Raw genomic sequence first — 17,205 nt, 5'->3', positions numbered from 1 at the left:
ACGTTGCTTATTATTTATAATATTTCAGTATGTTCCTTTAGTGGAAAAGGTTCCTAGAATCCCCAACCAAATTTGGAACCACATATTTCTAGAGGCTGCAAAAACTTAAAGTGGAAGGCAGCATTCCACTTTCTCTGTCAGCCTGCTTTTTTCAACTGCAAATGTGATTAATGTCATTTTAGAAAAATGAATGGAGGCAGGGATGTTGAGTCATTTACTCAACTGCCATGCTGGGCATTGAACCAAATCACTCCAATTCCAGTCTACTTCTGGTATTAAATCCTTATTTGCTTTCTACTTTCTACTCTGCAGCAGGGCTGTACCTGGCCATGGGGACTGCTTCAACCTGTGCACTGCGACCCAGGAACTCCACATGTTCACACATGGCTACATGGAAAATAGGGCATGGTGCTGAGATGTGTGTCCAGAGGCTCAGATCCTGCTGGATGCACAAATAGTTCCTGGCTCTTAACTTCACACACGTGGGGTCTTTGATCCATGTTTGCTGAAGGCAGTTGAAACTTCACTGTGGCTTTTGTTGGGAACAAGATCTGAGTTTTAGAGTCAGATACAGATGTCTCTGGAAATAAAAATCATTTTGTGGGAGCCAAAGTTGATGTTTCTGGTTTTAAACATGAAGTGTGATCCGCATCTTTAAAAGGTTTTGTAACAATATTTTATTATGCCACCAACACAAATTTATAATGAAGAAGTGAAAAAGGGCATTTTTATTAGGAAACAGAAACCACAGATGAGAATGGCTGAGTTTTGGTTTAGGTTCTATTATAAACCATTAATAATATCAGGAAAAGCCAGAGGATAAGTTCCTTTGTATTTCAGTGTATTTTCTCAGCTAGACCTTTACTTGACATTACCCTGCTGTGACAGGGCCAGGGATAATAGGGAAAAGGAATCTATTTTCAGCAATTATTTGGAACACAAAAAGAAACTGATTTAAATCAAACTGTGTGTGCATTTTATTCATTACAGAGGATTAGTATTTCTTAAGTCTCCTTGAGTTGTTGTGAGTTAGGCCAAATTTTTCATTTTGTTTTTCTTCTGATTCTCAGTGTTTGTTCTGTCTTCCCTGGTGCTGTTGCTGACACCAAGTTCTCTTGGATGATGTGGTAGCAGGCCAGGGCTTGGGCTGGCCATGCCATCCTGTACAGAGCAGCATTATCCACTAGGTGGAATTCCAGTGGATAGAAGCTGACAATCCCACATGAGCTGCTGCTTCTACTCATAGTCTCTGGTCTCCCTGGTAAATGTGCTAAGTATCTCTTAAAGGCACTTTTGCCTCCCAATAAAGGAGTGGTTTGTGGGTAACCTGAGAGCACATCTTTTCTGAATTGTGTCACTCATAAATGCTTATATGATGTGTAAATTCTAGTCCTGCTAGAAAATAACGAACTATCAAGAGATTCTGTCTTGTATTTGGGAAATCTGGTACATCCAGTAAGTATTGCTAACTAGGCTTGTACAATTTTGAAGGGCTTTGACAGAAAAGATAGGATTTTGTTGCTGTGCAGTGGAAAAAAACGTTTATAATAAGCTTTGGATATAAAGTATGATCTGAAATATGAACATTTTAAATGCATTTCTTGGTTACAAAAAGCAGGCTTGGCAAAGGCATGGCTTCTGGAATAGGAGTTTCAGACATGCAGGGCCTTCCATCTATTGAGTATTCATAATAGCAGCTGCAGGAAAGTAAAGATAAGATTTGATTCTTGTGGATTTTAAAGTGCCTTATTAATTCCTGGTATCTCACCAGAATTTAGTTAGCCCGTAGTGCCTCAAGAGCAAGCAAGAAAGTGCTCATAGTGGCAGCTTGATACTGCCTGGCTTCCTCTCACTACAAAATTTTAGAGGCTTTTTCCATGTGTTTAAAGTTAGGCAATGCTTATGCACCTATTTGAAATGGGGCCTCATTTAAAGCTGACTCAATTGGGTGGAATTGCTCTGGAATTTATTACAGCTCTGTTACCAAAGAGTTAAACTAACCCCTTTGAGTTACACCAGGTTTTGAGATCAAGATCTGACTCTTAACTGTAAAATGGTATAATTTATTTTCAGTTTTCAGAATAACCTTGTTTTCAGAGTCACTATGGCAACAGCAGTGGGTTTCTGGCTAACAGAGATGAATGATTCCCTTGGCCAAGGCACTTCAGTGGGTCACCTCGCTCAGGAGCAGTGGAACTGTTGGACATGGCCTGGGTCAAATGCAGAGGTTGGGGTGCTCTGTCACCACTGGTATCACACATTGTGTCTGAGTCACCAGCTCACACTTCTCATTTCTTCCTGTTGCACGAGGGCAGGGACTGCTGTGTTTGACCCTCAGTGTTCAGGCTGCCTGGGGAAGTGTGGAGTCACCATCCCTGGAGGTATTCACAACACGTGCAGAATCTTAGGAACCTGTTTTTGTGGTGGGCTTGGCAGTGCTGGGTTGGAGTCAATGATCTTCAAGTCTTACCCAAGTTGTCCTTATTTTATCTTCATTCATTTCTGCTAAAAAAATGTGAAAATACAGAAGTTTTTCAACTAACTTCAAGAGCAGATATAGTTCCTTAAAGTAATGGATTTACTATGCCTTTGACATTTTGTGTTCATGTAAAATGGGTGCAGATCAAGAGGATTTGCTGGGAAAGAATTGGTTCCCAAGGAGATTTTGATCTAAATTGGATAAAGTTATGACATGTTTCTTAATTTTCACGTTTTCTGATTAGGAAAGATACCTACAGAAAGAGACTTCATTTTCAAGTGCTGCCTTGAAATGTCTGTTTTCCCTTTAAAAATAGAGCCCCATTGCTTTTATTTTATTATTTAAAAACTAAATTAACTTTTTAAAAGTTTTTAAAAGACTTGACCTTAATTGCACTAATGTAATCATCTTGCCATATTCCCATCATACAAATTAGGCTAGAGGAAGAGCAATTATCATCCCAGAACTTTGCTAAATTATTGCCTGATTGCTTCTTCAACTTTTTCCCTTTCAAAACATTTTTCCATCTCTTTCTTCCCATGTTTTCCTAGGCTATCCCATACAAACTATCATCATTCCCTGCCAGTGGACTCTCAAGTGTGTTTTTCCCTGGACCCACCTGGGCAAGATTTGTTTTGCCAGCTTAATTGTGCCATTGTTTGTACACTTCCCATAGGAAGGAGTTTGATCCTCAGCAAGGAGTGTGGAAGGGCTCTGGAAGTGGCTCTCTTCAAATACCTCCTTCCCAATGCTCTGCTCACATGAAATCTGTCTGAATTGCCACTATTATTATTTTAACAGTTACACAGATCATTCCACAGGGACAGTTAGGGCTCTTCTTCCTCCAGGTAGCATTTTGAATCTTGTGGTTATCGAGCCATATAATGACTGTAATAGCTGGCACAGTCAGCCTGCTCTAGCTGTACTGAGTTTTATTTCATTTTCTCCATGACCTGGGTTTGCTGCTTATTTTGTTGGGTGTGTAATTGTGCCTTTGAGGAGATAAGGAGACAGGACATGCACATCATAACAGAAAATAATGTTTCTATCAATGTTGATCCTAAACTAGTGAAATAAAGATAATCTAAAAAAAAGAGATATTAACATATTATAGCTACCCCAGTGAACAGAAACAGCTTGTAACAGAACAGAACAGTTCTTTTAATTCCAAAGAACTCATGAGTTATAGTCCTTTCCTAGCTAGAATAAAATACAGCTTGGCAGTAAAGGACAATTAGGAAATCTGAACATTTAATTTGGAAAACACTCTTAACTGCACTTTTAATGGCAACTTCAAGCTTCTTCAATTTTTAAAGGATAATTAAATTATTTCAACTAAGTCACTGTAATGTTAACATCTACCTGTATCTCAGGATGTTAATTTTTGGCAGTAGAGTAAGTTACACAGTTCATGCTCTCAATTAAAATGTTAAATGTTTATCTTGAATTATTACAGTTATTCTAGTTCTAAAGACATTTCATTTCTTCAGGGTAAGGGTGAGTTTCTCCCAATATGCTGACACATAGATATTTACAAATGCTGATGATTTCAGGTTTGACTGGGACCTTTCAGAGTTCTTCCTGCATTTGCCACAGACTGACTGGTTAATATTCCTCATTGTTTGCACGGCAGATTAAGTGCTTTGTGTCCACACAGATTTATGGTTTTGCTGTTGCTTTATTCACTCTGTTATTCCATTTCTCAACTCTTTAGAGTGCCAGCTTTCTGTGTCTTTTATGATGGAAGCAAAAATGTGATATTTCTCTATGCTTGCAAATTATCATGAGCTTATTAGAGCCAAGTGCATTATATATGGAAAAACATATTTATGTTTATTAGCATCTTAGTAAATGCTGAGGATTCTTTTGATAATTAAGCCTATCAGGTTATCAGAATCTCATACTAACATCTGGTCTTTTGCCAATTTCCTGGGACAATTCAGTAATTCACTGAGACTTTTTATATCATATATATAAAATATATATGTAATGTTTTTATTTTCCCCTCTTCTGTGCAAAATGAAATTATAGAATTTATGTATTTCACAGAATGGTTGTGAAAACAAGTTTATTGATGACTGGAGTGGTCAGATATGTTAACATGGATCTCCAATAACAGAAAATGCTGTTCAGCAAGTTATCCTCTGATGACTACTTCAATGCTATAGGCATGAAAAAGTTATTGGAATAGTTTTCTGTAGAGTTACAGTAAGTGGCTATCAATTATTAATAAATAAAAAGCATATACTTCATACTGATTTAATATGAAACATTGTTTAAAGAAAAGCCATTTGCCATTTAAGAAAGAATATAAGATGAGATTCGTTCCAAACTTGAATTCAAGTTTGCTTCTTGTAAAAGATTCCAGATTTCTGATTCCCTTTACCCAAAAATCATCTATGTGAAAGTTAAGTATTTAATATCTGCCAGGCTCCAATAACTAAGCTACACTTCAAAATAAATTGAATAACAAAAATTCAATAAACCTAATTTAGCAGTAGCTTCCATGAGCATTTATCTTCTCTCCAGTTAGAATGGATTTTGACAGAGCTGCTTGTGTTCACCCTTAGCAAGCACAAGGCAGCTGTTCCATCCTCACCCACCCCCACAGGGTTTCTCTGTGCTTCTGAGACAGGAGAGGTAACTGGATGTTCTTCTTTTCTGGCAGGTACTGGACTGGATTGAAAATCACGGGGAAGCCTTTCTGAGCAAACACACAGGAGTGGGGAAGTCTCTACACAGAGCACGTGCGCTGCAGAAAAGACATGATGATTTTGAAGAGGTAGCACAGGTAAGAGTCTGAACCAGGCGCTTCTGCTGGCTTGATTTTTGCTGCTCCTTTTGCATATTCAGAAAAAGCTATCACTGTTTTGGTGATACACACTTCTGCTGCTCTCTTCAATGATTTGGAGCTGCCCAGGATCCTGTCTCCAAGGTCTGGAAGTCAGCATGCACACTGCAGGGCTTGCAATCAGGAAATCACCACACTGGGTCAATGAAAGGTGTCAAAGCTCATGAGAAATCACAAGCAGTTTACAGGAAAGTAGCACTTTCTTTTGGGGCACAAAGGAGAATGGTTATCAATGAGAGTAATGGAAAAATCAATCTTAACTCCTGCAGTGGAGACTGAGGGCCTTCAGCATGAGGTGGGAAGCTTATGCAAAAAGCAGGGGAACCACCAGATTTTGCAGTAAGGACAAGTACCCCTCCCATCCTTCAGTGTGGAAGGGATTTTTTTGTTTTGGACTGAGGCAGTCATTACAGGTAGAAATTGTTATTGTTGTTATTATTAATTTAACTCATAGAACACTGTAAGTAAGATTTTTCCAGGGATTTGGTAGAAAACTAAAATTTTATGACTGTTCCTCAAAGTGGAGTCATAGTAGATGTTTAAGCATATATGCTGTCCTTATTTATAGAATTTAAAAGAAAGAGAACCTTTTGTAAGTTCTTCCATGGATTGAGTAAATATTATTTCCCCCCTAAGTATCCATGGTCAGAAATTACCCAGTCTAAGGTCTGATTGTCAGATCATGTTATACCATTTTGAGGTAGATTTGAAACATCTACTATCTGTAACCGATGATCTGTAAAGGTACTTCTCCTTTGGGTATTTTAGATAAATTCCTGATGGATCTATGTAAAACAGAATGTATCAGATGCTTTGTCCTTCTGATACACACAGGGCAGGTTATTGCTCAAATGTTTCAATGTGGCATAAAATAAAAATCTACTAGATTTTAGTTTTGGTTTTCTGCAAAACCTTTCCCATGTGCTGGCCCAGTTTATTTTAAGATATTGCCAGTAACAGGGACATACCTCTTTCACTGTTTCCTCATGGAAAATATTTCACTGCCTTATGGCAGCTTACTGACGAGATTTTTTTTCTCCTCTCCCTCATATTGCATTTATATTTCTCTCAATCTCTTTTTTATTATTATTTCCTTGCTTGTATCCCTGTAGTCTTATTTATCTCCCTTAAGAGGATAAATCCCAGAAAATGGGATGAATTAACAATCCTGAAATATCTGTAGAATGTTGTTATGTTTTTTCTGGTGTGCCTCTTAACCATGTTCAACATATTTCATTCTGCTAATATTCATCAATTTTCTTATTCATCAATCCCTTGAAAATCTTTTCGTATCTGTGTTGTTGGAAATTGAAATTACCAACAGCTCTTGATGGAGTACCCCATTGCTTGGCTTGTTAATGAATTTCAGTGTTACCATTCAGCTGTGATGGAAAATCCTTACATAACTTTGACAATCTCACAGCCTGAAAGCAGCAGTTCTGCACTGGTGGGTTTCTAAAATTTCATGGAACCACCTGTGGAATTAAGCTTTCTGGTTATAGGCATGAATTTCTAAAAAAACTTAAATTTCTGCAAATTCATTAAAATGGATTTTAGGCTGGAGTTTACAAAGCATGGTTCTGGAATGCCTCATCCAAAAGCACAAATTAGTCTTTGTCATGGTTAGGATGGGTAACTGGCAGGATTTTTTCCCAATAAAACCATGCTTTATTAAAAGCAGATATGCCACCATCCTAAAAAAGCTGTTGAGTTTGCCCATTCCCATCAGGATGTTAATTACTAGCTTTCATAGCAATAAAAAGGGTTATGTTTGTTTTTCTTAAAAAAATAAAACAGTATAAGAAGTGTTCTCCTGACACATCTGGTGAGCTTGACAATATAAGCAATAGTATTTTCTATTGGCAGTTCTCTGATAAAAATGCTTAGCCTGTCATATAGTATAAATTTATTCTCAAAAATCCACTTTCTTTGGCTCTGACATATTTGTTCTTATCTCTTGCTGTTTCAGGAGGGCATTTGCAAAGGTCAGACTAGAAGCAATTTTCAGGAGTCTTGACATTTTTAACAGGGGGCAAAACATTCCTACTTTTGCCTTACTGTGTGTAAACCAGAGTCTTGTGTCCGGCATTGCTGTGCTGAGAAATGCTCTGATTGACTGACCTGCCATGGCACTAGATTGAGAGGTGGAACATGCTCCCTCTATGTCTGATTAGAAAGTGCAGATTGATAAATCTGGATGTAATGATTCAATCAGGCATGGCCCAAATAGATGACATTCCTGCATACAGCTGTGCTCAGAAAATGTCAGTGATTTTACTGCACTGTGTTGCGGGCAAGTGGAAATGTAATTTGGGGTCTCTTTCTCTCGTAACTGCTGTTTAGACAAAGCTCTGGCATTTTTTCTGACTGTATTTATACTACATGGAACGCACAGATGGCAAATGTTTGAATTTGAATTCAAAATCTGGGGCTCCTGGGAGGGAGATTGTTACCTTGTGCATACCTGCCACTGGTTCTCAGTCAGTGCTGGTACTGTTGGCAGGCTGCCACTGTGGAAGTGCCAACCTGGCACAGCACAGTGCCCACACTGACATTTTGTGGCCAGGCATTATCAAGACTTCACCAAAGGAATATCACTCTGGATGTAGCTACAGTGTTCCAATGATGGCATCTATGCTTGGCTGGAATTATTTTTTGCAAATCAGATAACCGTAGTCCAGTCAGTTACGGTTGTAAATCAAAAGATAATTTCATCTTAGGCTCTCTAACTTTTCCTTACTCAGAGCTTTTACCTGGGAACAGCATGCCTTCCAGCTGGAAAAGTCTCCCAACACTTCAGTACTATGTAGCTGAACTGCGCGTGTTGGGAGCGCTTCTCCTGTTCTCAGTATCCTTTTCCTCTCTTCTGGCAGTCCTGGCAGTCAGAGGTTAAGGTGGTTAAGGTGGCCTTCTCAGCATCCTCTTCTGCTCACAGAGCCTTGCTGCCTTTGTGCTGCTGCAGAATTAGGAAATGTCATGGGAAGCTGCTCTGATAATCCCTGGCATTGTGCTGCCGCAGGTCTGAGTGGTTTTGTGAATAGCCTTCCTGCCTTTACGAGCTTTCCCCTGGAAGTGCGGTTGAGATTTCCTGTGGCTCGGGTTTTTATCCCCGTTTCAGCCGGCAGCCAGTGCAGATTTGCACCTGCAGATGGCACTCACAGTGCGCTGCAGAGCCCGGAGCGCTAATGGCAAACAGAGCCGGTGCTCCTCATCCAGACTAACCAAACATTGTCTCGCAGTGAAACGAAGCAGAAGTGGAAGCTGGCTCACTCCCTGTCCCATGGTGTTCTCCCACCGCTGCCAAAAACCACGTTGTTCAAGGTCACACAGAAAAACAACCCCCCCTAATATTTTATTTTTTTAAATGCGAGGCTGGGCGGTCCATGGTTTAAGTCAAGGTGATGCTTGTCATCTGTGTTTATGGGATAAGCTGCTCTCAGATCTTTGGAGCTGTTCTCAAAGCTCTTGGGCCACGTTAAGCTCACAGCTGCAACTGGGTTTTTGTTTAGTATCTGTGTGTGTTTGCCTGCAAGAGCTGGTGTGTTTCTCACGGTAACCCAAAGGCACTGAAGTTTACAAGGTGAAATATCACAACAAAGCACATATTCTGAACAGCCTTGGCTCAAAATGTGTGGGGTTGCCCCTTCTTATCAAACACAGTAAGAAAGTTGACTGGAGGCTGAGCATGGCCATCAGAGTTCATGGGGTCTGTCCAGTGCAGCAGCTCTTTGTTCAGGCCTTGTGTCTAGAACAGTTTTGATGTAGGTACGAGGCTGAATTCTCTGTTCCCAACTTTGAAAGCTTTATGGGGTCCATTTTGCCAAGGCATAAATGCAATGCAGTGGACTTATTCTTGAATTACTGCAAAGAAGAAGAGTCAGACAAAATGTGATAAAAATGCTGGACTTTGCACTCCGGCATTTGGGAAGCCATTCAGTGTTCCTGTTCTTGGGTATCTGTGCTTGCCTTCCTCCAAGACAGCTTTGGAAGAGAATGATTAAACACCTGACCACTGGCTTTGTACCATCAAAGTTAACCTTTGTGTACATGCACAGTTCCTTTAAGATTCAGTTCTTCCTTTTATTCATATCAGGGAGGTAAATGTATTTTCTTCAAGTGAAGGCTTTCAGCAGAGAAAGCCAAAGGCCTGTATCAGCTATAAGAAATCAAAGCTCAGATGATATTCTTCATCTAAGAAGCAATTTGTTTTCCAATATTCCTTTCTAGAGTATTCCCTTCCTCCACTGTTCCTAAAATACTGTAAATACAGAGTTTTTGAAAATCCCTTGCAGATAAAAAGAACTTTAGGTCCGAATAGGTTGGAAAAATACAGTTATGTTGTTTGTCATGTGAAATATCCAGAGGATCCAGTAAGAAATTTTGCAGGTAAAAAATAGTATTGTGTGACATCTCAGTCCCACATAGTTTTACTTGAACTGCTTTAAAACTATGTGTGGTAATGGAATAGTCTGGCCAAAGCTGAATTGCAAACAGCTACTTGTTTGGCCTTCAGGATAAAAACCTAGTGCTTTCCTATACAAATTCCAGATCTGTTGGATGTTGTTGTCTAACGTTTGGCATGAAGTTCAGTACTGATAAACCAACTAGGAATAAATGAAGAGTCCATGTTGATAATGAGCACATAGGGAGTGTTGTCCTAGGGTAGTTTTTTTAATTTTTGTTTTGTTTCACTTTTTACAATTTTGTGACCTCTGTGGTTGTTGAAAGGAGTAGCTTGCTGGGCATACTGGACTTTTCCCTTTGGGTTGAATGACTAAAATCCTATGTAGGATGAAATATTAAGCCAAAGAGGGAAAAGCAGATAATTAATCCTGGTGAGAAATATGCTCAAAGTTGGCAATAACGACTGTACTTTCAGTAATACCAAACCTTTTTTAAAATAACAAAAACATGAGACAGGCAACAAAAAATCAATCCTACTCTTATTTTCATCATCCTTTACATGGCCATTAGCAAGTTCTGAAGCTATAATCTGCATTTTCCTGTTCAGTTCATTTATGTAAATGTATTCACTTCACAAAGAGGAAAGAATGCCCACTGGCAGCAGATTACACAGGCCTTTGTACCATGGTGCAGGAGCTCCAGAACTCTTGGTTTCTCCTTCTGGCTGGCATCAGGCTGCATCTGGCAGTCACAGACAGCAGAGATCAGTGGAAGTGCCAATACATGGGCTGTCTGTGGAGGCTACCTCAGTCCTGCTGGATCCAAAAGCTTCTAACAGCATTCCTAGGGCCAGATAGTTTATCATGGGAGCCGTGGTACAACTCTGTGCATGGAATCAAGAAGCCTCTGGGAGTCTTGGGACCTCTCTGCAGTGGAAAAGCAGAGATGCTGAAATGGGTCTGCACAGCCTGGGCCAGGAGCCAGAAAGGCTGGGAAGGCTTGGGCAGATTGCCTGGCTCGGGTGTGATGCTGTGGGGACTTGAGTGCCAGACCTAAGTTGGAAGCAGGGCATGAGGGACGTGTTTTCCCTGAGGAGGTGTCAAGGAAGGACTCTGCAGAGCACATTGTGGATCTCAGTCCCGTGGAGACTCTGGCAGTAGCAGCCTGGCAAATCTTGTGGAAGCAATGGAATTGAATTGGTGGCCAGTGGTACTCCATGATCTGTTGATAGTGGGGAATCTCTTTTTAGGCAGGCTCTATAGTGGCATCAGAAATCAGCCAATGTTTCCTAAAGAAGATAAATTCTGGAATTTGTTTTTTTAAGGCCCAAAAGTTCTTAAAGAGAACACTGGAAAATAATAGCACTGATATGTTATATAAACCAAGTACTAAAAATATATTCAATATGGTACTGATGTATCAACTAAAAAAAACCTAGAGCTGAAACAAAAGGTATTTACCTCTGACAATTTCTGTGAAATATACCCACTTAAAAAAACCACTGCTATTCTGACTGACCTGTCTGTGTTGATGAAAACCATCATCATCTAAAGGCTTTTAAGACTTTCTGGTCATTTTTCTTTGTGCTCTTCTTATTGGCAGGTCAGTGGGTTATCAAACTGTTCCTCATCGATTCCAGAAGATTAATTGCAGCAATGCCCAAGTCTCATTTGTAATGATGGTGGACTGGTACTCTTCAGTTTCTTGTAGCTATTGATAACAGGAAGGCTCAAGGGGACAGGAGTGACACTGTGAATCATATCAACTTTGTGATTCTGTTCCAGTGCAGTAGAAGGAGCTGCCCCAGGCTGTGCTGCTGCCTCCTGGCCAGCCAGTGATGGCTTTAGGAGAATGGCACAACTCTGGTTATGACATTGCTGTCAATCACAAATATGATGCTTTGCAGATACTGGTAGAAAGGAAATTTAATGTAGATAAATCCAATATCAGGGATTTGTATGCAGTAACAGAGTAAAACAATTTTCAAGGACAGATTTTAAGTATTTGTTATCATTTTCTGGAAATAGACTGAGTTCCGTTGATCACTCTGCTGAACAAGATTTAGAACAAAATCACACTTCCAGTTTCAGATACATGGCTTATAATTAACTTGTTCTGAAGAGTGGACAATCCAGTTTGATGGCTCTACACTGCAGAGAAGCTGCTTGGCAGTGTGATTGTGCCCATCTTCTTTCCTATAATGGATCCCTAATTGTCCAGATGAAGGATGTCCTCTTAGTCCCTCATCAGGTGTTTGAATTGTCTAAAAACTACACTTGCATTATGAGACTATTGCAGAGGTTTTATACTGGTTATATATAAATTGAGAGTGTTCTACCATCTTTTTATTGAATATAAACCTGTTTTTAAGATTTATTTTCCTGTGCTAGTGTTCAGGTCTCAATTTCCCCTCTATAAAGATAGGGCAACCTCAGTGGATTTACAGAATACTTTTGGAATTACATGTGTGAATAGGGACAAAAATCCTAATGTACATATAAATAATTCACTTGTTGATTCAGTGCTTATAACCCAGCCATTAATATTGCCCTCCATAACAGTGGTCTGTGAGGTCTGGTTTTGCATAACCAAGTCCCAGGGAAGCACTGTTTTGTGTCACTGTGGAAATGGCTTCTGGTTTGAGGCATTTAGGCACCTTTGTTTAGTGTCTGGTTCAGAGCACCACCACATGCAGAAACACAGGGCCCTCGCCTCCTTTGCTGAGCTGGGGAGAGAAATTCTGAGGCTGACATGAGAAAAGCAGGCAGAATCAGCTCATTCGAAATGAAGCTTGTTTGGAGAGAAAGAAATTGCAGAATTTGCAAGAAGTCAGGAACTGAGACAGGAGGTGCCTCTGACCTGTCAGTGAGCATGTGCACGTGTTAGTTTAGCATGACTGCCTGTTTTAGTATGCAGCTGACAGAATAGAAACCACTGTGTGCTCCAGAACAGCAGCACTGGCTCCTCTTAACACGTGACTCATTTTTATCAGAGTGTTTTGTCCAATGCGTGAGATTTTGTCAGTGCTGGTTTTTTTTCTGTGCAGCATAGGTGAGTCTTTGTGACATTGGTGAGACCCCCAGCTTTGCAGCAAGCAGAACGCTGAGCCTGCTGTTGCCTCCTCTGGAGTAATGCCAAGGCTCAGTTCAGAAGTGCACGGTGTAAAAGGGTGGCTGTGACTCGTCAGCAGCAGGGAATGGGATGTGCAGCCTTCATGTTAAATGTGTCAGCTGAAGCAAATGCACCATGGGGTGGAATGAAGGGTGCTCCTGCTTGGAGAGAGGAGAGATGGCTGCAAGCACTGGGGTTTGGCCTCTGGCTCCTGGTTATTTTGAAAATGGCCAAGATTTATATTGACAACCAGAGCTTGGAGTGGTCAATGCCCACATATCAAAACTGAGAGCAGGAAAGACTGGAAACCTGCAGTGCTCCACGGTGGGGAAGGGTCTGGTACCATCTGAGTCTTATTTTCTGTTGTCTTCTTGGGTTCGTTTTAGGCTTAAAATAGACTCAACTGAAACTTCTTAAAAATCAGAGGTAGGTGTTTGCTCACACCAAAAATGTGGCTCACATAAATACCACCTAGTCAGGAATGCATTCAGACCATTTGTCCTTTGGGAAAAAAAAAACTTTTCTGACTTGGGGTGTAGAGTTGCTCCTCCCAGTTCCAGGCGCCTTCCCAAAGGATTCAGAGTTTTATCTGTGCCACAGCACAGCCCCTCAGTGCACACTGAGTGATGGGCACTGCTCAGGCTTCACTGCTCTGCAGTGCACTAGGACAGCCAGGAGAGAAGCAGCTCCATAGGGCTGTGCAGCCACGCTGAAATGCCATCATCCCTCCCAAGTGTGCTCCCCCTTGGCGTGGGGAATTGGGTCAGTAGGTCATTTAACCATTCAAATTTAGCTTTCTAATAGGTGCATGTAAATGTGGGACAGAAAAAAAAAAAAGATATTTCAGAGCACAGAGCAGAATCTGATTTTTGTGCTAACATCGGGATGTGAAAAAAAGGAGATTATTTTGGGATGAGAATGCTGGCAGGAATGGGACTTGCTGTTTGGATCTGCTGGACATGCCTCCAGGTGGGGTTTGGCACAGGGACACCAGGCAGAGAGAGATCAAATGACAACTCAAAGAGAATTTCTCTGATCTTTGTTTTTGTCTCATGTTATGGCCAGTCTTATCCTTTGGGGGATGACTTGGGAGTTTTGAAGGGGATTGGATAGGGAGAGGAAGGACTCAGCAACACTAAATAAAGAATACACTAGAAAGCTGTCAGGACTTTTTTAATAGTAAAAAATATGGTAGATGTTGACTATAGGGGTAATATCTCATATGCCTGCAATATTCATGGATATCTACTACTTGCCAGCAATCAGTATGTTTTATAGCATGAAAATTTCTGGTGGGAACGCCTCTGTACCAGATCTCTCACTGTAAGTCATTATTAAGATATATTTGTCTCAGAGCATGTGTGGCCCCCTAATAAGAGCCAGAAATAAAATCATGATATCTTTCTAAATCTTTGTTTTGCTTATGGATAAGCTGAATTGAATTTCATTCACACAGTAGAACACATTTTTATAGTGCACTCCATATGAGTGCTTTCTGGCCAACATAAAAAATGTTAGTTCCTGTCTGGAACTTTTCTAAAGTATAGGAATAAGTCTGGTATTAAATAAATAAAATGGTCTGTTACTTCTAGGGTAGTGAAACCTCTTTCCATTTTTCTTCAATATAAGTATGTAATACTTCCTATGTGTTACAGGAGATTTTAATATTTTGAAGTTTTAGGGAAGACAAAGCCTTTAGTCCATCCTGCTTTGGTAGCACCCCTGAAGAACTAATTCGATGGGTAAGCCATACAGACAGTTCACATGTCAGGGAAGTAATGGTAGTGAAAAATTGATTTACAAATCTAATAAGATTCAGAGAATGGTTTCTACTCATTTGAAGCAAGTTCCAATGTGTAAACCATGACAGAGAGATGAATTGATGTTGACAGTGAAGAGATTCTGAACCCAGAGGGACCATCTTGCTGACCTGCTTCTAAAGATGCTCAGCTAGAACAAGGAGGTGAAGTAAAAAGTTACTTCAACTTTAATTGAAGCTGGGGGAGATTTTATTATTGTAGATAGGAGAGGGGCATTCTCCATGCAATTATCTGAGGTCCAGAGAGCAGGGAACCGGGGATGGATGTTATCTGAGTGGTGGCCAGGTGATGTGTTACCATTCTATAGACACAGTATGTTGAGAAACCTCATTTTGCCAAATGAAAATACCCAAATTGTGAACAGAAGTGTGGGTGTTGTATTCTAATTTTGTGTTTGTTTCTGGTAAGCAATGTACTGAAGCATGAGGTTTATTCTGGAAAGAAATTAATTTTTTTTTAAGTGATGAATTTTTAAGTGATTTTTTGCTATAAGTTAAATTTAACAGCGCAAATTGGAGGGACCCAGGAGAACACCAAGGGGCTCCCTGCTTCCCTTTGAGTTTTGAGGGAATGGAGACAGTGCTAGGAGATGGCACCACAAAATGTGATGCCCTCACTGAGAGCATTTCCTGCACCACTCCCACCTGGGAGCTGATGCAGTGCAGCATGTCAGGGAGGAAACCTGTATTTCAAAGGAGCAGCAGCAAAAATTTAATTAAATCTCTGCATCCTTTCTCAGGTAGATGCAGTGCACTGACCGTGCTAAAATGATGTAGCGTATCTTCCTCTGTGTTTTTTTCTGCCAACAATCAGTTTGCTTGTCAGAGATGGCCTTTCATTTATGGCAAAAAAAAAAAAAAAGATTTTGCTGCAAATCTGCAGGTCCTGTGATGCATTAGTGGAACACTTACCTTTTTGCAGCAGGTGTGTTGCATTTTTGTCATCTATTACCAGACAAAAAACAATGATTTTTATGTGATGTATATGCAGCACTGTGTTGTGCTCCAGATTGGTGGTCTCAATATTCAGCTGTGTAGCAATCCTCAAGCTGAAAGATCAGGAGAATGTGCGTCAAAGTTTTTCCAAATTTTCTTCTGTCAAACATGATCTCATTCTCTGAACAGTCCCATGCCCCTCCAAATGGGCTTCAGGAAAGGTGTAATAACCTATCTTCACATTCATGGAAATAAGAGCATAGCTGAGTCAGGGTAGTGGTTGTGGAAGAAATGGAGTGGAAATGCTTTGCTGTTCTGTTTAAAGTAGGTTTCATAAAAATATAGCCACAGAATTCACATTCTCACAAGTTTATTTCTGCTTTTGTTTTTAAGGCAACCATAATGCCAGTTGCATTTGGTGCTGGCTGTTCCCAGTGCTGCTGACAGTCCAAAGCCTTTTATTACTGTTGTTGCTGTGTCTTTGAAATGTCCAAATCATGAGCATGGTATTAAACCCAGAATGCCTAGAGTTATTTCAATTCCAGACACCTATCACACTTGATAAAACTGTCATGATTGCACTCAGGAAAGATGTGATTTGAGCTTTTGGGACAGAAAACAATACCGTGCCCTCCTGGATTGCTGCTCACCCTGGAGCTTCTCTATGTTTATTTCTCCACCTGCGTTCCCTTTTGCCCCTATCATAAAGAACTTGTGGCACTTTGCTGTGAACCACCTGGGTTTTTTGATGATATTAATCATTTAAGAAGCTTTCAAAAGGAGCTGCATTTCACTCCTGACAGTCTGCCTTCTTGTGCTCCCTTGTCATTTCCACAAAAGAAAATGCTTTCCTCATTTTTGCTGAATTTCAAAGGCTCAGTTACTATTCAGTCACTTGAGCAGCTCTCAGTTACACACTCTGCAACTTACTCAATTATGAAATTGGGCAGTGATAATTCTGTTGTAGTGGTACACTCCCTGTGCTGGATAACACCAAGCAGTATGAGTTTGATTTCACGTTTGGCACCACAGTTACTGTTTGGTTGTCTTCACTGTCCTTTCCTTGCTGCTGCTCACTTTCACATTCCTGTTCCTTGTACAAGGGTGTTCCCAAATTAAAGGACCATGCTATTTTCATGTCTACTACCAAGGACAGAATACTAGGATAAAACCTAGCCAATAATAATCAATTTCAGATATCTTCCTTAACTGTTACAGATACTTGTAAAGACCATAAAATATTGGAACTGCAGTATTTCATAATTTCATTTTAATATTTACCAGAAGACCAGTAAGGTGGCAGAAAATGAAAACTGAAATATCTTTATAAGCATAAAATGAGCCTACATGTAATTTGCTTTCCCAGCTGTCCACCTCTCTTGGTCTCAGGATGACACTGAAGATGGCTGAGAAGTGGAGATTTTGCCAAGCAAGCTTTTGTTCTTTTGTACTTGTACTATGTAAACACAGACATAATTCCATGTGTCTTTAGATACTTACTAATATTGGACGAGATGTGTGATTTTAAATGTAATTTAAAACATTGTTTCACTATACATTTCACTGGCATTTCATTGAATAATGGTTGTGATCACACTGGAATTA

At 40.1% G+C, this 17,205-nt stretch overlaps 1 protein-coding gene across 14 annotated transcripts in view; it reads left to right on the top strand.

Annotated features, from left to right (window-relative positions):
- Nucleotides 1-17,205, top strand: part of KALRN (kalirin RhoGEF kinase) — a 477,147-nt gene that overhangs the window by 256,232 nt on the left and 203,710 nt on the right. For all 14 annotated transcript variants that reach the window (XR_014956495.1, XM_085584162.1, XM_085584156.1 and 11 more), the window contains one exon: nucleotides 5,148-5,270. Coding sequence is in view for 13 of the 14 variants with exons in the window: in XM_085584162.1 (XP_085440288.1) it covers nucleotides 5,148-5,270 (123 nt within the window). In the remaining variant the exon portion in view is untranslated. The remainder of the gene's footprint in view (nucleotides 1-5,147; nucleotides 5,271-17,205) is intronic.

Source organism: Lonchura striata, chromosome 7 (genome assembly GCF_050655825.1).
Source record: "Lonchura striata isolate lonStrDom1 chromosome 7, ASM5065582v1, whole genome shotgun sequence".
Classification (NCBI taxonomy): Eukaryota; Metazoa; Chordata; class Aves; order Passeriformes; family Estrildidae; genus Lonchura; species Lonchura striata.
Note: the sequence above shows the minus strand (reverse complement) of the source record. Positions and strands in the feature narration are given on the sequence as shown.